This window comes from Pristiophorus japonicus, chromosome 1, assembly GCF_044704955.1.
Source record: "Pristiophorus japonicus isolate sPriJap1 chromosome 1, sPriJap1.hap1, whole genome shotgun sequence".
In the NCBI taxonomy this organism is placed as follows: domain Eukaryota; kingdom Metazoa; phylum Chordata; class Chondrichthyes; family Pristiophoridae; genus Pristiophorus; species Pristiophorus japonicus.
Window position 1 is genome coordinate 181,538,639 of NC_091977.1, and position 23,871 is coordinate 181,562,509.

At 44.6% G+C, this 23,871-nt stretch overlaps 1 protein-coding gene across 3 annotated transcripts in view; it reads right to left on the reverse strand.

Annotated features, from left to right (window-relative positions):
• Window positions 1–23,871, reverse strand: part of LOC139267267 (ras GTPase-activating protein 1-like) — a 237,031-nt gene that overhangs the window by 124,276 nt on the left and 88,884 nt on the right. For all 3 annotated transcript variants that reach the window (XM_070885318.1, XM_070885309.1, XM_070885326.1), the window contains exons 4-7: window positions 20,815–20,885; window positions 12,140–12,257; window positions 9,237–9,268; window positions 1,137–1,189 (exon numbers count right to left, since the gene is read on the reverse strand). In XM_070885318.1, coding sequence (XP_070741419.1) covers window positions 1,137–1,189; window positions 9,237–9,268; window positions 12,140–12,257; window positions 20,815–20,885 — 274 coding nt within the window. The remainder of the gene's footprint in view (window positions 1–1,136; window positions 1,190–9,236; window positions 9,269–12,139; window positions 12,258–20,814; window positions 20,886–23,871) is intronic.

Sequence of the window (23,871 nt, forward strand, 5' to 3'; positions counted from 1 at the left end):
TAAGGTGCCACATAAAAGGTTACTGCACAAGATAAAAGCTCACGGGGTTGGGGGTAATATTTTAGCATGGATAGAGGAGTGGCTAACTAACAGAAAACAGAGAGTAGGGATAAAATGGGTCATTTTCCGGTTGGCAAACAGTGACTAGTGGGGTGCCGCAGGGATCGGTGCCGGGGCCTCAACTATTTACAATCTATATCAATGACTTGGATGAAGGGACCGAGTGTAATGTAACCAAGTTTGTTGATGATATAAAGATGGGTGGGAGAGCAAATTGTGAGGAGGACACAAGAAATCTGCAAAGGGATATAGACAGGCTAAGTGAGTGGGCAAAAATTTGGCAGATGGATTACAATGTGGGAAAATGTGAGGTTATCCACTGTCAGAAAAAAAAATAGAAAAGCAAATTATAATTTAAATGGAGAAAAATTGCAAGTGCAGAAAAACTATCACATCCCATTCCTACCACCACTTTAATTCCATCGCGACACCTACCTTGTTCCCGTGCTACCTGCTCATCCCTCATATCTTCCTCTCCTCCTCGTAATCTGCTGTCACTCACTTTAACCCTCTATCTACTTCACACACCCCGCCCATGGTTATTAAAGAGGCAAGAAGCTCTATCAACCCCATTTCCTTCCTCCACTTTCTCTTTCTGTTGCTGTTAAATAAACTTTGTTTGCTTTCAAATTACAACTTATGTGTGTGTGATGTTTTTAAAAAGGATGAGGAAAATCACTGTCCAGATGTCTCTTAATTTTTGTCTCACTGTCTCAACAGTCAATTAGAATTCTTACATTTTCTGTCATTAAGGCACAGGTGACAGTTGTTTCCAGTTTGCTTCAAAATTCAACTTAATTTGAAAATTCTCTCAGCTACACAATAAATTTAATATATAACAATACCCACAACCTTTAAGTTTTGTGTGCCTATATTTAGAACATTTGCTTTTACAAATTACATTATTGCACATTAATTGTGAATTGCTCATACCTTTATGTAAAACCAATATTTGTCAGTCATGGAAAACACAATCAAATATTAACAAAATGATGTCCTTTGACAGAATGGACAAATGCACAAATTATCAAATATGTATTGTAAGCACAGAATTACATTTTCACATAGATCAATACCTGTCATTAGCAGATTATACGCTTCTTGCTTTGATATCTTCCCATGAAACCAGCTGGAGAAAAAAAAATGAAATTATAAAATGGGTTTAAAAACATCATTTTTGCTTCAACAGTATTACCTACACAAGCAGCATTCTGAGTTAACACTGCATTATGTCAAATCATGCCTGGAAGAGTGTACTATAAAGGTGAACAGTGTGAGATATTCACTCTGGTATTCCTCACAGGTATTTTGGAAAGTTAAGATGTGGAAGCAGCAGCACATGTGTTCCTCACATATGCTAACAATTCATGCGAGATTGCTCCAGTCACTATCGAAGAAGTCAGTCAGGCCAAATCTCTATCAAGCAGATGACAGACTAGTGGATGCAGACTCTGCCATCTGCATCCTCTAGTATCTGACTATCTAAGTTCCAAGACCTGGATTTTCTCCACAGCTTAGGAAAACAATACTACAGGCTCCACTGAACTCTGAAATTGCGGACCATGACAAGCACAAGAAACATTTAACAATCATACATCTCCCAACTATTGCCCAGTGCATTGAATGTTTGATTGCCTACCACAAGTGGTTGTCCACATTTTTCCAAAGAAGTTCAAACTCCACATAGATTTGGAGGCACCAGGGAAAGCTGAAATCCTCTGCACATAAGGAAACCAGCCCTTGGGAACCATTTAAGTTGTTATCTTCTCCCACTAAACCGTATACAAGGCCTTCGTCGGACAACATTTAGTTGTTTCATTCAAGGAGAGATGAAATTAAATCACAAGCAATTATTATTTAAAATCGAACATCGCAAAAAAGCAATTGAAAAGAAAGAGACTAGAGTGCTTTGTATGTGGAGACTGAACTGCTTTCATACAATGAGTAACCTATGGTAGGCAAGCAATTCCTTTTTTTCCATCTTTTTTAGTCAGTTGAATGTCTGCCACATACTAACATCTATCATGTTTGAGTCTCCAATTCAAACAACTGAGAAAACTACATCCAACTGTAGTGTTACCATTTGCCAATATGAAGTGCACATTTTCTCCTGACTTGCCCATATACAAAAAGTTTATATTTGCAGAGTTGGGGCTCAGAGACAACATGTATGCAAAGGGGTACTGCTGGAGTTTAACCAGCTAAGATCACAGAGCTTACCACAACAGATGATTGATAAACTTCCCATTCGTTCTCCCTTTAGGCCTTTGACTTGCAAAGTTATCTGGAGCACAGTGGGAAGGATATCAATACACAGGTCTATGCACCAAATTTTATTGGCGAGGCAAGCAGGCTAGTTAATCATTAATAGTGCCCTTGAGTACTGTGAACCTATCTGGCTCAGGGATGTGATTGCCAAGTCTACCACGGAGGGCTGGTTTGGTTCTGAACATCCACTGCCAGGTGTGTCATCTTGGAACCCACCCCAACCCAAAGACGACAGTCACTAGTTGGCCACTAAACAACTGACAAGCATAAGCTTCAGCCCTCAGTACTAGGAGCTGTTCACTATGAACACGATGAGTAGCCAATACCAAACAAATGAATACATTCCCACTATCTCCTTAACCACAGCATGAACATATACCATACGCTACTGAATAGTGGTTCCACCAGTTGGAGGTGTAGATCTTCAGTAGCAGTTGCTTGCCTCTCTGCAACCACATAATGGTAGGCATGAAGCCCTCAATATTTAGGCACATTCTGTTCATGTATCCAGAATGAGAAAAGGCCATCAGGCCTATACGTGTTTACCTCTATACTTCAGCAAATCCAACCCAATAAACCAATCCTCTCTTCCCCCACCTCCTGGGAGAGCAATTAAAAAAAGACCTATAACCAATTCAGAAGCCCAATGTCAAAACTTGCTCTCTGACCCTTCCCCATGGATGACGAGTCAAATCTCAGGAAGCCCTAAATACATATCCGACATCCAGGTAATGCCTTCCAGCAGCTGTAATCCAAAGTTTCAGTTTCTTCATCAGCTAAATGAGATATATCTGTCTTCAACACATTACTACCTACACAGGGCTGGTGCGTCCTGATCCAATGCAAAAGTTTATCTCATCACCAGTTACTTAATCCAGGTCCTCACATGAAGGGATGGCCAAAAAGACATGGCTGTTGAGAGATTGTCTCCCCCCTCCAGAGTACTCATTGATAGAATGAACTGTTAAAGATAACTGACAGAGGGAGATGAAGAGATTTTTGTTAACGTGAGTTGTTACAATCTGGTACTCACTGCCTGAAAGGGTGGTGAAAGCAGATACAATAGTAAATTTCAAAAGGAAATTGTATATACATTTGAAAGGAAACACTTGCTGGTCTATGAGAAAGAGCTTGGGAATAGGACTAATTTGATAGTTCTTTCACAGGCACGATGGGCCGAATAGCCTCCTTCTGTGCTGTATGATTCTATAATTATGCCAAAATAGTTCAGAAACCGGCTGTAGGATTCAAGACACAAGTGTCAATGGGGCCGAAATTGCCCTCTGCCCAAAACGGAGCGCACCTACCGCTTTTTGGCGGGCATTACCGCCCCAATGGATGGGGCGGTCATTAGAGTGAAATTCAGCGGGGTGGTGTTGGTGGCAGGAATAGGCTCTTTGCAGCGATGTGGGGGTGGCCTGACAGATTAGGCCGAGAAATTCAGCTGATTTCCATTGACTGATGAGGCAACTGCTCCCTGACCTTATTAAAAGGACAGGTTTTGCAGCTACGCCCTGAGCATTGAGTTTGTCTTTAGTGCTTCTGACGGAATGGCTAATGCAAGAGCTTTGAGGAGGGCCATCCGCTTCTCCGATGTTGAAATTGAAATCCTCATCCAAGCTGTGAAGGGAAGGAGGCACGTACTGTATCCGAACACAGGAAGACCCATTCATGCCGTCTTTGTGAATGTGTGGCAAGAGATAGCTGTTGAGGTGTCGGGAGCTCAATTCATGACCGCACCTTCACCCAAAGCCGCAAAAGGTTTAACGACATCATTCAAATGATGAAAGTGAGTACATGTTTCCCCAAATCCTGACCTTCCATCTCTGAACCTCTCCTTCATCTATGCTTATTACCCACCTTCACTATATAGTCACTGCAGCACCATTTGATTGCTGAGGCATCTATATTTAGGTGTGTATACTCACAATGGAGGGTCCCTTTCATGAGAGAGTTACATCTGCATATTATGGTCCAACACTTCGACTAATTGCCGAAGCTTCATGATACTGCTACTCAGCAACCCTTCTTTGCTTTGCAGGCCAAGGTCTCCCACAATCCTTTGGAGCAACAGAGGACTAGTGGGGGCGAGGCCGATATCCAGCCGCTCACGGGTATCGAGGAGAGGGTGCAGCAGCTAGTGGGCCCAAATGTTGCCTTCCCTGTGGCCGCCGGCAGTGTGGATCCCGCTGGGGGCAGCATCGATAAGTGAAGGCCTTCCTTTAATGCCATCTCTCCCTGAAAGTCCAACACCTACCAGTCAATTGGTCATAATTGAGTGCAGGTTGCTTGCTGGATAGTGCAATGCCCTACCTCACCCTCATGGAACCCTTATGCCATTTATGACTGCAGATAATACCCGGAGTCAGACCAACACCCTTGAGCCAAGTGAGAGCCAGAGCGGGACCGACATCCTTGAGCAGAGTGCGAGCCAAAGTGAGACAGACACCCTTGAGCTGAGTGTGATCCAGGGTCAGGCCGATCTCAAGCCGAGTGCAGACAATGGCAGCATGTCCGATGAGGGTCATGAAGAGTGGGACACTGCTGCATGAACCGCGTCACTGCTTCCGACACTCGCACCTGCCAGCTCAGATACTGGGAGTATGCGTTCGTTGTAGTTAGATTTAGAAAAGAGGTCTGCACTGGGCGATGCACCGGGGCCTAGTGGGCTGCAGCATGGTGAAGGGTAAAGGGAACCTCGGGTGGCAGCTCTCCGGGGTGTGGGGGGGGGGGGGGCGTTGGGGGCCGAGTTTCCATGCGACTTCTGCTGCAAAGGACTCAAACGAGCCCCTCGATGTGGCGGCTTTTGAAACAAGAGTGAAGCCATACATTCGCAGATGTTGGGGGCAATGGCAAGGGTGCAGGAGAGCCTGTCCCAAGTGGTCAGGAGCATGGAGGGTTCTGCCTCCCAGTGCCAGTGTGCAGACGATGATAGACTCCCAGAGTGATCGTGCGGATCCAGATGTGGTGATGCGTGTCGTGGACGATGTGGCAGCTGCCATTATAGCACAGGCAGAAGGGAACCAACATCTCAGCTGTATTGGGGAGGATGGCCGCTGACCTGGAAGCTCAGAATGCTCTCATGCACTCTGAGCAACAGGCCACAGAGCGTCTTACTGCTGTTGTATCTGGTGGCATCGAGACTGTCTGCTCTCATGCAGTCTCAGCTGGATGCCACACGAGCTCTGACTGCTGCCATTGCAACTGGGTCCACCACAGTCCACTGCGGACCTTCCAGTGTCGTGCCACCCCACTGTCTTGTGCTCTAGCAGATTCCCGGGGTAGTAGCGCCGGGTCATCAGACCAGGATCCTGATGTGGTCTCCCACGATCACAGCTGTCCGGAACAGAGACCTCCCACTCCGCCATTGCTACCAATCATGGTTTCGCCCCAGTCAATTCCGACTGATGGCACAGAGGAGGATGTGGCCCAGACTGCAGCTGGCCCTTCCAGGGCCAGAGCTGGTCGAGGGCACCCTAGAAGGATATCTATAACTTCTACACCTGAAACACAACAGCCTTCCCAGAGCCATGATGCAGCCACAGGGGACACACTGCAGCGTAGTTGCAGAATAGGTAGGCACAAGAGGAGTTACAAGAAATGCACAAGGGTGAGAATTGATAATATGGATGTATTTTTGCACCATTATTTCTTGTGTAATAAATCTTTATTTTGGGTCTGAATATCTGTGCATTTCACTGTGGCGAATGATGTGCGAAAGGGCTCATTGTGCATCTCCATGGGCAAACCAATGAAGGCTAAAGTGCAGATGAACTCAGCAGAAACGAGCAGCAATGAGACGGTTTAGCACTTCCCTTGCAGGGTCCGGATGGCGACGCCGCTTTCCTGCGGTGGCCGACGACCCGCATCCTAGTCCTTCTCCTGTGCCTCCTCCTTGGGTGGTACTGCTGCCTTGTCTGCCAATGACTGTGCCCTCATGATTTCCAGGTTGTAAAGCATGCAGCAGACAATCACAAATAAGGACACCCGCTCAGGCGAGTACTTCAGCACTCCTCCAGAGTGATCCAGGCATCGTAGCCTCCGTCTAAGGATTCCGATGGTCTGCTCAATGATGCACCTGGTAACTGAATGACAGTCACTGCAGGATTGCTGTACAGCAGTCCTGGGGTGGCGAAGGGGAGTCAGCAGCCAAGTGCAGAGTGGGTAGCCCTCATCTCCAAGGAGCCAGCCGCAATCTTGGTTTGGGGCAGCAAATTCACCTGGCACGCCGACATGCCGCAGGATGAAAGCATCATGGCTGCTGCCAGGATGCTGGGCATCAACTGCCATGATTTTACTGTTGTGGTCGCACACCAGCTGGACATTGAGGGAGTGGAACCCCTTGTAGTTACGGAAGACCTCAGGATTGTTCTGTGGCGTCCTCAATGAGATATGGGTGCAGTCTAAAGCACCTTGAATCCTGGGGAAGTCTGCAATCCTGACTAATGTTGTCTGCCACTCCAACTGCTTCTCCCTGCTCATAAGAAAGGATATGTAGTCTCTCCTCCCCTTATAGAGAGCATCTGTCACCTGACGGATGGAGCTATGTGCAGCAAACTCTGAAATGTTCAATATGTCTGCTGTTGCAATTTGAAAAGATCCAGTTGCAAAGAAATTCAGGGCGATGACGACCTTTGATGCGACTGACAGAGCTGTCCTCAATCTTATTTGAGGTTGCAGATCTGGCTGCAGGAGATTGCACAGCTCCGACTCCCAAGATACTGTCATTAGTGAGGTCCATGTACAAGAACTGCTGTCTTGGACCCTTTGACGATAGGGCCTTCTGCCACCACGTCTAGGTAGGCGTCTTCCTCTGACAGCTGCCCGATTGCCTGCTCCCTCCTGCTGATGTTGCTCCTCACAGTCTGCAGCCTGGTCCTGGCAAGAATCGACCTCCTGTGCATGCTGCCTCTCCACCTGGGCCACTATGTGGTGCTGGGGGGTCTGCTTACCTGACCCTCTTCCTAATGGCAGGCCCTTCCCGAGTTCCTTCATGGCGCACCTCTCTGGGTTCTGCTGCCGCCATCCCCATGGCCTTCTGCATCTTCCTCACTCACGTGAGCTGCGTCCCTTGCCTGCTGCCTCTCCAACCATTGGAGCCAGCGCCGCCTTCTCCTGCGTGCCTCCCTGTCGTGCATAATATGTAGGAGGCATTCCGCTGCCAGCACTGACCCTCTTTAGTAAACCTCTTCAAGCACAACCTCCTCAATCAGCGCTCTCTGTTGCTGAGAATGAAGAGGCTGGCCCATTATTCCTCAAATCCGGTGTCAACAACACAACTCTAATGCTTTTAACCGTCCAAAATAATCTGGCCGACAAGAATGGTGGGAGCCGTACTGCACCTTTAAATGCCGCTGGCAATACGCAGTGTGTACCGACTCAAAAACCTGTCGTTGGCACCGACAAGCCGATTGACAGGCAATTTCCCTTCCGGGGCAAGTCTGAGGCGGTGCGCGCTTTGATGACGTCGTTACCGATGCATACACAGGAACGGAGCAGGTACCTACACTGCTGGAAATATCCATGAGGGCACTGCCGCGAGCGTCGGTCACTCCTCGCTGACTGGGTGCTCGCTCCGCCGCTTTCAGGTGGCCATGGCTCTTATTGAAAGGGGCAATTTCGACCCCAAAGTGAAGATGGAACACTGCAGTACCAAAACATTTGTTACCCTGAGCTACTGGAACAAGATAATGCAAGGTATTGCTACCTTGTAGACATCAGAGAGAAATCCTATGCATGTTGGCATGCGAGTTTGTCACAACACAAGTAAGTTCTAGCTTTTTCCGGTGATTTGTCCCCATCAACAAATAGCTCAAGGAGGTAGGTGCTTTATTAATCAGTTCAGTGAATGGATTTAACCCAAGTATTCGTCCCCTGAAAAAAAACAACTAGCTGGTTTCAAAAATCTTCTTGCTTCCAAGTCCAAAGCTGAAACTCTGTATTCCATTGGATTAGTTGTGCTCTCAGCACTGAACACAAGCCTTTAAGATTAAGGCATTCCTAGATGCAAAGGAGACATGTTGTGAGGCTGATTTTCACATGAGCCACATTGTCAACTGTTGATTGTATGGGTCACCATTCCATTGATGGTTGTATGGGTCACCATGTCATTGATAACTTTCCATCGACATCCTGTCTGTATAGAATCCAAAAGGCTACATGATAAGAGAATAAGGTTTCCCATACCCAGTAGGGAGTTAAATTGCTGCTTTGCTTTAACCAAATCTCATGAATGATCCTAGGAAATAAAAATAATGAGGGCAGCTATAGTGGGATCCTAACAATTCAGATTCTGAACAATCTATCTAGGGACACTGCACCGTGGTCTGCATATCTTTAATAAAACATCAGCAACCACAAAGTCTCTGTTTGTAATCATACTTAGCAAAGTGAATCTGAATCACCTTGTGGTGAATATCCAGTTGTGAGTCCAAACTTGTCTCTGCTCATATATCCATCCTGTATCAAGGTGAATGTTGAGTTACAAAGTGAGAATGTTGTTGCTCTAATGTTTCAATTTGCACTTAAATACTATTTTAATGAAATCACTGCTCTGAAGAGAATTCTTTGACAGTCATCAATATGTGAGACTTCATGTCAGAATTACAAAAGTCCAAAGTACTTCAACACAAAAGTGCTTTCTGTTACATTTAAAAGGATTCATTTTGGAGCAATACATAAATACATCCCAGCTGCCCAGGCTAGACCTGAACCTAGGCCACAGAAGTTAAAGAATAGCGTACTAACTCAATTAACCACGATCATTCTTAAAATGGAATTTAGTTTTTTTTTAATATAAATGAAGCAATTTGTATTGCTGTTCCCATTAATGAGTAAAGTATCTTAACTTTACTCCTGTGACAACTTATTGTATAGGTACTGCAACGGAATTAAAAAAAACATCTTACATTTTTCCTTCGTGTGGATCTTCTTCACGGTCCTGTAAAATAATCCAGATTGGATATCCAAACAAAATTAATAAAAACTGAACATAAAACAGGAATGCAATTTGTATCTGGTGCAATCGAGTAATAAAAGTTCCACACATTCATATAATGAAGTTGTACTTTACACAAGACATTCAGTGTTTCTTTATAACATTGCCTCAGTTTGATGATCACAGGACAAATTATAAAAATTGTCATCCTGACTCAATTGGTAGCACTCTAGCCTAATCAGGGGCTACTTCCTAATGAAAGAGGAAAAGAAGATTCCTCAAAGGTTGAAGGCTAGCACCTCTGAGGTCTTGAGGAATGGTTCAACTACTGATGCAAGAACATCTAGAGCATACATTGGGCCATCTGGTATTGAAAGCATCAAACAATTCATCTTGCAAACTTTTCTTTGCTCTGGCCACACTCGAGCTCCATTATTAAAAGAACCATCAAATTGAGTACTTCCTCAGGTTGAACCTGCAGACAAGACTGCAAAGATGTCTCCCTAAGATTACTATCACCATCTAAAAACACAGAAGTGAATTGGGTCAAATCTCTCAACATTAGCTTCTGCGCCTCAGGGGGAGGCAGATGACGTGCCGGTGTATATCCTGGGAGTAGAAGCTATGAGGATCTGGACATGCTCAGGAGTTGCAGGAAGTATCATCAAAGGTGCCTCTGTTAAGATGAGCAAGTAAGCAGACTTCTAGTACAAGACCCACTGACCTCCCAACATCCTGGAGCTCACTCTTGGAGAAATTGGCTGCTGAATGCAGGCATGAGACTGCATAAGGTAGTGCCCAAAACTAGGGTGCCAATGGAACAACCTACCTGAGAATTTTGGTGTCAATCAGTCTCCAATGGCAGATCATGGAGGAAAGGTTTTGACTTCACTGACAGGTGTTGAGTGACTACGGTTGCGGCAATGTATTCAGCAACTGCTCCTCAAAAGATGACTTACACTAGGTAATGCTGGATCACCAGTGGCAAAGTCATAGTGGCATTTGTAGATGTGTGGGACAAACCTAAACTATGTATTTAGACTTTTCCCCTAATGTCATCTTAAAGAATATGAAGCCATTCCTACCTGATTCATCCATAAAAGCCACGGCAGATGGCACAGGAATCAGCGTTATGATGGATAGGCAACAATTACATCAGTTGTGACACTTACTGGTGAGCACTTCACACTGTGCTTACATTTAATGTCAGTACTCAAGATGAAAACTGACCACCCCTTTCAATACCAACTATTTGGGACCTGCCAGTGGTGTAAGGCATATTCTCTTCTTAGACTATACCTCTGTACCAGGGCTTATCTCTTATTATGCAGATGGGAGCCCGTGTTGTGAAGGTGCATCCATAATGCTGTTAGATAGGGAGTTCCAGTTAGTGGCTTGATACACCCAAGTGGCTTGCTGGGACACTTCTAAGTTAGGAGACAACATATAGGCTAGGCCAGGTTAGGTTAGCAGGTTTCCCTTTCCTAAAGGGCAACAGTAAACCAGTTGGATTTATATGACAGTCTGACAGCTTCATGGTCACTTATACTGATACTACTTTTTTTACTTCCAGATTTTATTTTAAATGGAATTCAAAGACTCAAACTGCCATGGTGGGATTGGAACTCACTTTTTCTGAATTATTAGTCAAGGCCTCTGGATTATTAATTCAATTATTATAACCACTCTTGTTGCATCTTAAAAACTGATTCTTTGAAGAAAAGCACCACCTCAAAATGGCTTCTGCCACTGCATGCTGGAAAAATGGCTGTTTTTCTGGCATTGCTGGAAGCATAACAGAAAAAAAAAGCCTAAATGTTGTATTACGAGCTGACATAACCTCTGAGGAAAACAATGACCCAAGCAATCGAAACCTCACAATACATTGGGGATGGAGGGGGGGGGGGTGCGGGGCAAGGAGGGTGGTGAAGGGGGCCAATTAATCAACATGAAAATCTATTCAGAACAACAATCTTCGATGTGCTCATCAACACCCTGCCAAGGTAATTTTAGACGGGCCTTTGTAGACGTTTTAATATTACTAGCTGTCCATTGTTTAATAATTGCCTTAATCTCGCAGAGTGGTTTCTCAATGACCAAGATTACAGATCAAAGTCTGAGTAGTATAAGGTTTGGACATTTCTGATTCTATAGTTATGATTTTGACTGAATTGCAATGGACGCAGAGGAAAGATGTGACGTCTAAGACAGGAACACCTATGTAATTCTGCATACAGTTTAAGCTAATTGGGTGCTAGTTTCAAGAAATATGAGAAATGTTCATATAAAGGCTTTAATGCTATATATACACACATAATGACTTCCCTGCTGAATGGTGGACAAGATTTCCTAATCTACGACAACAAGCAGGAATGCACTAAATAATGAAGAAAATGTGAAACCGCTGGGTTAACAACCTCAAGTTGTAAGTCCCATCATTAACTGCATAATGTAAATGTGATCTATCAGCTCATTGAAAACTGCAAACATATGTTCCTGCTATAATAGTTCTCTACACATGGGATTTATTTATGTATAGCATTAAAGCCTTTATATGAAAAATTCTCATCTTATTTCTTGCAACTTGAAATCAACTTTTACCAATGTTTCTAGAGGGCAATGCCCCAGAATTTCTATACATATCTGGAATGTAACACTTCTTAATTACCCCAAAACAGTTAAGAAAAGCTCACATACTTAAGGGAAACTAACTTTACAAAATTGCTCAAATGGCCATTTCTCAAGATTTCTCATTTTTATATATTATTCAGATAATGAAAATTCCCAACATTTTCAGGTAAGCATTTTTGGTATACATCGTGTGAATAAATAAGAAATTGGAAACTTTAGAATGATTTAATTTCAGCTACTCACCACTTCCTCCACTAGGTCCTCTACAATGAGGCCTTGCTCATCAGTTCGCAGGTTGGTCACCCACATCCATCCATCCTCCAGTTCATTGTGAACAATAAACATATCCCCCTTCAGAAAACTATGAAAACAAAACAATACCCGTGTTGAAACCACAGCAACTAAATTGATACTCCGATTAAAATAACTGTTCGTACCTTAGAATCAAAACAAACAAAATCTTATGCAAAATAGACAAAGTATCTTGCCCATCCTTCAGTTCACTCCTGTTGCCGATTCAATTCTTCAAGGTAATTTTCTCTCACTTGATATCAGCCTCGTGCAAGTGGTTAACCACAGCACATTTCATCAACAAATCCCCTGGACTCGACGGCCTACATCCTAGAGTTCTAGGAGGTGGCTGCAGAGATAGTGGCTGCATTGGCTGTGATCTTCCAAAATTCCCGAGATTCTAGAATGGTCCCAGCAAATTGGAAGATAGCAAATATAACCCCACTAGTCAAGAAAGGAGGGAAAGAAAACAGGGAACTATTGGCCAGTTAGCCTGACATCAGTCGTCTGGAAAATGCTGGAATCCATCATCAAGGAAATGGTAACAGTCAAATTATAATTATGATTAGGCAGAGTCAATATGGTTTCAGGAAAGGGAAATCATGTTTAACAAATGTATTACATTTTTTGAGGATGTAACTAGCAGGGTACATAAGGGGAATCAGTGGTAGTATGTATTTGGATTTCCAAAAGGCATTCCATAGTGTGTCACATATAAGGTTGCTACGCAAGATAAGGGCTCATGGGGCTTGGGGGCAATATATTAGTATGGATAGAGGATTGGTTATTGGACAGAAAACAGAGTAGGGATAAATGGGGCATTTTCCAGTTGTGAGGCTGAAACTAGTGTGGTGCTGCAAGGATCAGTGCTTGGGCCTCAGCTATTTACAATCTATATTAATGATTTAGATGAAGGAACAGTGTGCAATGTATCCAAGTTTGCTGACGATACAAAGCTAGGTGGGAAAGTAAGTGGTGAGAAGGACACAAAGAGCATTCAAAGGGATATAGACAGGTTAAGTGAGTGGGCAATAAGGTGGCTGATGAGTATAATGTGGGGAATTGAGAGGTTATTTAATTTGGTAGAAAGAATAGAAAAACAGAAAAATTTTTAAATGGTGAGAAACTAGTGGTGTTCAGAGTGATTTTGGTGTCCTCGTACAGGAAAAACAGAAAGTTAGCATGCAGGTACAGCAAGCAATTAGGAAGGCAAATGTCATGTTGGCCTTTATAAAGGTCATCCAAAACTCAGCTGCCTGCGTCCTAACTTGCACCAAGTTCCGTTCACCTATCACCCAGTGCTCGCTAACATTGGCTCCCGGTTAAGCAATGCATAGATTTCAAAATTCTCTTCCTTGTTTTCAAATCCTTCCATGGCCTCACCCCTCCCTATCTCTGTAACTTCCTCCAGCACCTCCCCACCCCCCCGACCCTCTAATTCTGCCTTCTTGAGCATCCCTGATTATAATCGCTCAACCAATGATGGCTGTGCCTTCTGTTGCCTAGGGCCTAAGCTCTGGAATTCCCTGCCTAAACCACTCTTGCCTATCTTTCCTCCTTTATGACGCTCCTTAAAACCTACTTCTTTGACCAAGCTTTTGGTCATCTGCACAATTTCTCCTATATAGCTTGGTGTCAAAATTGTCTTATAATACTCCTGTGAAGCATTGTGGGATGTTTTACTATGTTAAAGGCACCATATAAATAAAAGTTGTTGTTGTTTATTGCAAGGGGATTGGAGTACAAAAGGAAGTCTTGCTACAATTGTACAGGGCTTTGGAGACACCACTCCTGGAGTACTGTACACAGTTTTGGTCTCCTTATCTGAGGAAGGACATGCTTGCCTTAGAGGCAATGCAACAAAGGTTCACTAGATTGATCCCTGAGATGAGAGGGTTGTACAATGGAGGAGAGATTGAGTAGACTAAGCCTATACTCTCTGGAGTTTAGAAGAATGAGAGATGATCTCATTGAAACATGTAGTGTTCTGAAGCAGATTGACAGGGTAGATGCTGACAGGTTGTTTCCCCTGGCTGGAGTGTCTAGAACTAGGGGACATAGTCTCAGGATAAGGGGTTGGCCATTTAAGACTGAGATGGAGAAATTTCTTCACTCAGAAGGTTGCAAATCTTTGGAATTCTCTACCCCAAAGGGCTGTGGATGAGAGTCGTTGAGTATATTCAAGGCTAAGCGAGATAGATGTTTGGATTCTTGGGGAATCAAGGGATATAGGGATCTGGGGATCGATACGGAAGAAGGAGTTGAGGTTAAAGATCAGCCATGATCTTACTGAATGGTGGAGCAGGCTTGAAGGGCTGTACGGCCTACTCCTGCTCCAAACTCTTATGTCCACACCCTAATTATTGAAAATGTTGTAAAGACAAGAGAGCCTATTATTGTGGTTCTCTGCCACAATATATGGATTGAATCCTTTCATACAACACTTAAAAATTCAATGACTGGCATCTTGAATTACAGACAAGTAGGAGCATTAAGTCCTCTCAAAAGATAAAACATAAAAAATCATCATCATCATCGGCGGTCCCTCGAATGAGGATGACTTGCTTCCACACTAAAAGGGATGAGTTCACAGATATTTCAATGAAGGACCAGATATTCCAGTCCTGAACTCTAGGGGTGGAAGATGCCTGTGCGTGGATTTTTTTTAACGTGTGTGGACCGTTGCACACCAGCCACCACACGGGCTTGACAGAGCTAGGCCTTTATCCAGTGGCAAGGGTTTACCAGAACGACTGGAGACCTGCTCAGCTGCACGGACCTAGTGCGCACACATATCGCAGTGTGGGCTGGCCCCTGCTGCCCCTGGGCTCTTCTGGGCCCCGTACCCTCATTTGCCGCACCTCCGTCGAGATCTCTCACCGCTCCGCCACAAAACATTCACCGCATCTCCGTCACGATCTCTCACCGCTCCTCTGCCACAAAACATTCGCCGCACCTCCGTCATGAACTCTCACCGCACCTCCTCACCAAACATTTGCCGCACCTCTGCCACAATCACTCGCCGAATATCAGCCACAATATCTTATTGCTCCTCCGCCTCAATCACTATATACCTCTGCCACGATCTCTCGCTGCTCATCCGACCCGACCTTCCCGCTCCTCCGCTATACCTGGGCCTTGCCGATGTTCCTGCCCACGCTCCACACGGCGACTTGGGTTTTGATTACGTCATCCAGTCGCCCTCCTGGAAGCCGTCGCACATTGTAGCAGCTCGCGCTGGAAGCTGCAGTGGTATGCTCTTTTATCCTCCCGACCTGCAATGGTGCCCTCTCGCAGGTCAGGGTGGCCCACGATGAAACATCGAAAACATAAAATAGGCTAATGGGAACAGCAGTATGGAGTGCCCACTTGACAGCAGTGAAAATAACTGACTGGTTATCCCAGATTAATTTTTAGAGTCTCGGAAGGGGAGATCACGTAAGCAATATCAATACTGAAACATCTTAAACAAACGGAAGAGGTGGGTCATTTAGAATTATTTATATGACCAAGAGGGGATGGATATAGTGAAAATGCTAAATTAATATCTTGCTTTCCTCACCGCAATGGAGAAGGATGATATAATACCAGAGGTCCAGGGACGACTAGATATTAATCTTGAGCATTAATTTACAGGAATCAGTAAAAACAGAAAAATTGGAATAGTGAAAACAATGGCTCTGAAGTCCAACAAATCCCTAGGCCACATGGTTTTTAAAATCAAGATCATGAAAAATAGTCAATAACTGGGATTGCATTAGTTAGAATCTTTGAAGAAATTGGGGATAAGTTATAATCTTCCAAACTCATTGGATTCAAGAAATATTTCAGAGGATGGAAAGCAGCAACTATTAAATTTTTTTTAATGCACCTTTACTCACAAAAGGAGGAAGAAGCACATCAAATGCAGGCAAAAGTCCAGTAATCTGCAAGGAGAACTGGATGCATAGAGAGTTAGACATTAGCCTGTTGTTTCTGGGACCCATGTTTAATTCCAGCCCAAAGTCAAGGAGTGAAACTGTCCACTGCTGGCTGGCTGTAATGGTATCGTGTGAAGTGGGATTGGGCGGTCTCAGTCCAGTTTTTATTTGCATAAACCTATAGCACAAAACTGCTCCTAATTCAGCACTAATTTGCAGTCACTAAGTCAGGCCTAAGGATGTTTGTTGTAGGAGACTGAACAAATGCAATACTAGTAGAGAAAAGGGCTGAGGCACATTGTTAGGCTGGAGTGGAGGGAATTGTGCTCTTCATTTACCTGTACTATAATAATCAGACTGTTTGCTGATGCTGGGTGACGGAAATAGAATTTGTTGCATTCCTCAACAGTGGCTTCCCTTACTATGACAAACTTAAAAGAAAAAAAAAGAATCTATCATCAGGGACAGAGCAAGTCCTCCAGTCAAACATGGGAAATACTGAACACACTGTCTTCAGCTCCTGCCACCAATTCCATCTCCCTTCCCGGCCACCGTCTCAAATTGAACCAGATTGTTTGCAATTTCAGCATTCTATTTGACCCTAAGCTGAGCTTCCAACACCATATCCTGCCCATCACAGGATACTTCACTTTAACTTCTGTAACACTGTGCATATTACCCCTGCCTCAGCTCATCTGGGACCAAAACACACATTGCTGGCTTTGTCACCTCCATACTTAATTACTCAGATGTTCAACCTCTCATTCTCCACCCCCCATAAACTTCATCTCATCCGAACTCTGATGGTATCCTATCCGACACCAAGACCTGCTCACCAGTCACCCCTGTGCTCACTAATCTACAATGGCTCTATGTTTTCCCAATGCCTTACATTTAAAATCATCATCCTTCTGTTCAAATCCCTTCATGGTCTCATCCCTCCCTGCCTCTGCTACCTTCGCAAGACCTACAATCCTGTGAGAACAGTGCATTCCTCCAAATCTGGGCTCTTGAGCATCAACTACACCCATCTCCTCACCATTGGCAGTTGTGCCTTTAACCATCTAAACCTGAAGCTCTGGAATTCCCTCCAGTTGTTTAAGTCATTAAAAGATAGCCTACAAGTGTCAAAAGTGATATAAAAGACTAATATAAACTGTAATACATCACAAGAGGTATAGAATATGAAAGCAAGGGAGCATTACTGCAATTATACAGAGCGCTGGATAGACCTCAAGGGGAATGTTGTGGTCCATTTTGGACAGTCATCAGAAGGATGTGTTGGCCTTGGAGAAAGTCCAATGACGTTTTGGATGAGAGGCTGGATTGCCCATAACTGAAATTTTGATTATATTTCCTTAAAAAGTGAGGAGATTACAGGCGATCTGATCAAAATGTTTACAATAATGAAGAGAATAGATAGGCAATTGCCCTTACTTCTAGTAGAAAAATCTAGAAAGAGGGTGCATAACCTCAGAATTCAAACTAAGCCAGTAGTCGGTCTAGTACCAGGATTTCTGACTATGCCGCGACAGGTGGACCTTGATACGATACATTAAAAATGGTTATTAAGCATTGTGGGAAAGCTCAGCATGTTCATTATTTTTTACTTAGCATTTCGTACCAGCCTGGTTTCGTCAAGTGTTTTCTGGGTCCACCTTCGGAGTGATTGAAAAAGCACACATGCAAGAGACATAAATACCCAGTCCAGAACACAAGAGGGTGCTATTGTTACATCCCCATGTTATGTTTTCACACAAGTAGATAAAAGGGAGGGAGAGTCAATTCCCATAAAAGAAAGACGGTCAGACCACATATGAGAGGAACCCAAGTAGTATCTATGCCGGACCCGAATTTGAGACACTGGTTTTAAAAAAATGCTTTCATAGATTATGCCAATGTGAAGCACAGTGCCCTAGAAGGCCACTGATGCAAAATCAATTTAAGCATTTAAAAATATACTTATTTGGGAAGTAAGGATCTTAGATAATAAAAAAATGGGAGGAAAATGACAGTGAGAATATAGAACTGGTACAGCTAATAAAGGTGGAACTGGCTCAATGAGGCAAGTGGCCCACTATCATTTTGATGCTTTGATTTTCTTCCACCAACTTGCATTTATATAATAGCTTTGATGAAGAAAAGCATCCCAAGATGTTTCACAGAGGTGTAAGGAAGAAATTAGAAGCGGTGACCAAAGCTTAGTCAAAGAAGTGAGGTTTAAGGAGGGTCTTAAAGGAGTTGGAGAGGCAGGACGATTTACAAGGCTTCTTCGACAGCACCTCACGAACCCTCTACTACCTAGAAGGACAAGGGCAGCAGACGCACAAGATCACTACCACCTCCAAGAACCCCTCTAAGTCATACACCATCCTGACTTGGAAATATATCCCCCTTTATTCATGGTATTCATGTCTCTTGCATGTGTGTTTTTTCAATCACTCCGAAGGTGGACCCAGAAAACACTTGACAAAACGAGGCTGGTATGAAATGCTAAGTAAAAAATAAGTGTGAGCTTGACTTGGTAATAGTACACTTGAGACAGAAGGTTATGGGTTCAAACCCCACTGCAGGACTTGAGAACTTAATCTACACTTCTATGCAGTACTGAGGGTGTGCTGCATAATCAGAGGTGTCACCTTTTGAAAAAAAGACATTAAACCAAGGCCCACCTTGTTCAGATAGACAGAAAATCTCTCACACCATGATGTGCACAAATTAGCTGCCACATTTACAAAATAACAATAACTAACTACACTTCAAAAGGTAACTCTAGCTGCGAAGCAATTTGGGATGTTGAGGACATGGAAGGCGGGATATTAATACAAGTTTGTTCTTCCTTCGGGAAGCAATCCCAGACAATAGGATCAAGTTGACTGAAGGGAGAAGGGTACTCAAGAGGCCATAATTGGAGGAATGGAGATTTCAGGGATGGGAAGAGGAGGTTACAGTGCTGGATTAAGACACAGAAATAAGAACGGGCGAGCCAATGCAGAGATTTAAAAACAAGGATGAAAATTTTAGATCTGAGGCATTGGGGGAACTGGGAGCCAATGTGGATCACATTTGATGTGGTTGAGCCAGGTCTAGGAGTGGATGGCTAAGCCAGTTTTGCATCAGATTTGCTGAATTGTGCACTCCTTGGGCTTGAGACAGCAAAGTAACATTCGCGCCACATAAGTGCCAGGCAATGACTATCTCCAACAAGAGAGCATCTATCCACCGCCCCTTGACATTCAACGGCATTATCACCAAAACCCTCACCATCAACATCCTGTGGATAACCACTGACCAGAAACTTAATTGGACCAGCCACATAAATTCTGTGGCTACAAGAGCAGGTCAGAAGCTGGGTATTCTGCAGCAAGTGTCTCACCCCCTGACTCCCCAAAGCCTTTCCACCATCTACAAGGCACAATCAATGTGATGGAATACTCTCCACTTGCCTGGATGAATGCAGCTCCAAAAACACTCAAGAAGCTCAATGTCATCCAGGACAAAGTAGCCCGCTTGATTGGCATCTCATCCACCACTTTAAACATTCACTCCCTCCAGCACTGGGGCACCGTGGCTGCAGTGTGTACCATCTACAAGATGCACTGCAGCAACTCGCCAAAGCTTCTTCGACAGCACCTCACAAACCCTCTACTACCTAGAAGGACAAAGGGCAGCAGGCACATGAGAACATCACCACCTCCAAGTACCCCTTTAAGTCATACACCATCCTGACTTGGAAATATATCACCGTTCCTTCATCGTCGCTGGGTCGAAATCCTGGAACTCCTTCCCTAACAGCACTGTGGGAGTACCTTCATCATACTGACTGCAGCAATTCAAGAAGGTAGATCATCACCACCTTCTCAAGTGCAATTAGGGATGGGCCTTGCCAGCGACATCCACATCCCAGGAATGAATAAAAATAAAGATGGGAGGTCACACAGGGAATGACAGGGATGGGAGGCAGTGAATGTTTTGCTAGGGACAAAGAGTGGTTCAGCAAATCAACAGTTGCAGGACAGATCACAGCAAATGGAGGGTCAAAGGCTAGGCAGTTGGGAGCGACTTGAGGAAGTTTCTTCCAGTGTGACGCAGAAGGAAGTGGAGTTAAAAGAGGGTAGAGACTGTAGATTACCTTTCCTGCTGTAAACTTGGATTTACTCCAATATGCAGAGGATAGTAGTATGACTATCTTAGTATGGGCACTGTTCTGAGGTTATGGTTATGACACACCTTTGGGAGATCTGGCATAAGCGTGTACAGGTTGAACCTCTTTTATCCGGCACCCTCGGACCGGGCCTGTGCCGGATAAGGGATTTTGCCGGACGAGGGGTGGTCACGAATAATTGGATGGTACAGGTACTGAGCAAGGGGCTATCGGGGCTAGCTGGCTTGGGGCTGGGAGTGCGGCAGAGAGATTGTGGGGGATAGGGGGGGTGGTGGATCGCGGGGTTAGGCCAGCGATTTGCAGGAGTCGGCAGCGAGGAAGCATTTCAATTTGTTCATGTTGGAATTCCGTGCATGTGCTACCCGGTGGCCGGGAATGGTGCCAGATAAGGGAGGTTCAACCTGAACTACCTGGTCTGGGAGCATTTAATATTGCACTTGATGCTCCAGATGTTAAGTACAAGAATTCAGCAAAAATATTTTAAAAAAGGAAATGAAAATATTTGTTCATCTGGGTAAAACAAATTTATTTCAAAGACTTACCTAATTTCATCTGTGTCTGGCACTTTGGTGTATGGCAAGATGGCTCGAACTCTCCTCCTGTCCTCAACAGGCTATAATTTTGGATAGGAAAAACAATTCGTAAATAATTTTTACAAAAGAAATTCATATCAAAATAGAATTTAAACATACTGCTTTAAATTATTCAGTTTCGTACATGGAGTACATGATTGATTAATAAGATAACACATCCCACTTTATTTACCATGGGCTACAATTTCCCCTGGGATCACTGCCGCCGATTCTTAGCAGCATTCCGGCAGTTGCGTCTTTTCAACCGCCGGAATACCGCTGCTGCGCGCTCCTGTGATTTTCAGTGGTGGCGATGCATTGCGGTAGCGGGCTGGAGCGGGCGGTGGCGAAGGGCCGAAAAGTCAGCGATCTGAAGGCAAGCAGCACCCCTGGAAAACGCATGTGCAGGCATTCTCCCGCGATTTCGGGGTCAAAGGAGACCCTGTATGCGCAGAGAACATAGAGTGCTGGACATTTTGAAAGTGCAGAGGTGGGTTAATTTGAGGGAGAGGAGCTGTTGAATAAGATCTGTGTATAAAGTGATTTTGAAACATAGAAACATAGAAAATAGTAGTTGGCGGCCATTCGGCCCTTCAAGTCTGCACTGGCATTCAATATGGTCATGGCCGATCCTCTATCTCAACATATTCCCGCTTTTTCCCCATACCCCTTGATGCCTTTTGTTTCTAAAAATCTATCTACCTCCCTCTTAAATATATTCAGTGACTTGGCCTTCACAGCCTTCTGTGGTAGAGAATTCCACAGGTTCACCACCCTCTGAGTGAAAACATATCTCCTCGTCTCGGTCCTAAATTTCCTACCCTGTAACCTGAGACCCCTTGTTCTAGACTTCTCAGCCAGGGGAAACATCCTCCCAACATCCAGTCTATCCAACCCAAGGGGGCGGGCAGCGAGAGAGAGACAGAGACAGAGACAGAGAGAGAGAGAGAGAGAGAGAGAGAGAGAGAGAGAGACAGTGTGGGGAGAGAGACTGGATGGAGAGAGAGAGAGAGAGAGAGAGACTGTGTGGAGAGAGAGAGAGAGAGACTGGGTGAAGAGAGAGAGAGAGAGAGAGAGAGAGGGAGAGACTGGGTGAAGAGAGAGAGAGAGAGAGAGAGAGAGAGAGAGAGAGAGAGAGAGAGAGAGAGACTGGGTGAGAGAGAGAGAGAGAGAGAGAGAGAGAGAGAGAGAGAGAGAGAGAGAGAGAGAGAGAGAGAGATATAATATATATATATGAATGAGAGAGAGAGAGAGAGAGAGAGAGAGAGAGAGAGAGAGAGAGAGAGAGAGAGAGAGCGAACTCAGGAAAGACTGATCACATTCTTCCAACCCCTACAAGGGACATCATTGGAGTGGATGATATCCAGCAGTGATGACAGTGTCACTATTCACTTCATACCCAATAAACCTGAACCTGTTAACAATCCATACACAATGCCCCATCTATTAGGACCTGGTGGGGGGTGGGGGGCAGAAAAGAGGATGCACTTGTGCTTGGGTAAGGCACTTCGGCTGGGGGGGGAGGCATGCACTTGGACTGGGGTAAGGCACTTTGGCTGGCCCTTGCTTTCTCCTGGCGCTTCAGGAAGTCAAAGTGGATCAAGTTACAATTTGCAAAGTCAGTGCGATCTTGGGATGGGCGGTTCCAGTCACACATTCCAAGGTGAAACTTCAGGGTGTGGCTTATCCTCCAATGGGACCAATCAGAAATAATGGGTGGAGCCTATTGGACATTTTTGCAGTACAAATAAGCATGTCCATTTTTTATTACCCATCATCGATCTCATTGTATTAGTCCTCTTTATTTTCACATGTTCATCATGGAACACTTGCATGCTAAGAGAACTTAAAAATGGTGCACTCGTTGACGAAAAGAATGGGGACCATTAATTAGGGATATATATATATCCCCAATATATATTTAAATATAATGTGTGTATGTGTGTTCCATATTAATAGCTGTGAAATTAGTTGACATTTTTTGTCACTTTTGCAAAAAAAATAATTAGCCGGCAATAGGATGAAGCTCTGCAAAACGGGCCTTGAGGATTGCGCTGCAGCCCTGACGGGGTCGTATGATCGCACTGCCACGTGTGTTGGTGTCGAACTAGTTCTCAGGGCAAGTCTGAATAATCCCTGGGCTGTACTGAGGTCATGTAATTCAATCTTATGGCAATATAATGTAGAATGTAATGCAATGCTGGGAGCACGAAATGTTGTTAGTTTGACATGATTTTTTGGTTGATCACTCTGCCACTTGGAAAGCAACTGTCTGGGACTCAAGTTTTGTTATGTCCTGCAGTTTCGGTCTACTTTGCTTATGATAGTTTCATGTAATGATTCTCGTTAATATATGTTTGTTCTCAACATAAGCCTGCGCAAAGTGAATTGCTCTCGTGTTACCTCTGACCCCTCCCCTGTCGCCAACCATTAATGTTATGTTTTTACAATTGTAGAGGTGGAGCTGCCCCTCCCAGAGAGGAGTCATTGGAGGGAATGAAGAGATGGTGGTGGAAGAGTCGAAGCTGCAGGAGCAGGAGGAAAACACTCCTCAAAATTGTGTCACGGTGGTGGTGCAGGAGGGAGGGGTGGCGGGACTTCAAGGGTCCTTTCTACCTGCGGCCACCGGTTCGTCGTCGGAATCCAACTTTCCTGGATTCCGGCCTGAGGAAGCAGGACCAAGCAGCATGCAGCGGCGCACATCGACCCCCATGCTGAATCCACGCCGGCTGATCCAGCTAGGTGGGAATGTTGAGAGACAGGCAGATGCGAGCCTGGACATAGTGGGACTGTCCAGGATGAGCATCGACTTGAGTCGAGAGCGCCTCCAGGCCACTGCTGGGTTGTCCACAAACATCGCAGCTTTAGTAGCCCGTCAATCGGAGGACACGGATTGCTGCGGTGAGAGAGAATACCCAGATTGTCAATGCCAATGCTATGCGGCAATCAACAGCCGTGGGATTATGGCATTGCACCCAAAGGCGACATACCACCAATGGTGACAGCACCTGATCGTCGGGAGGAACT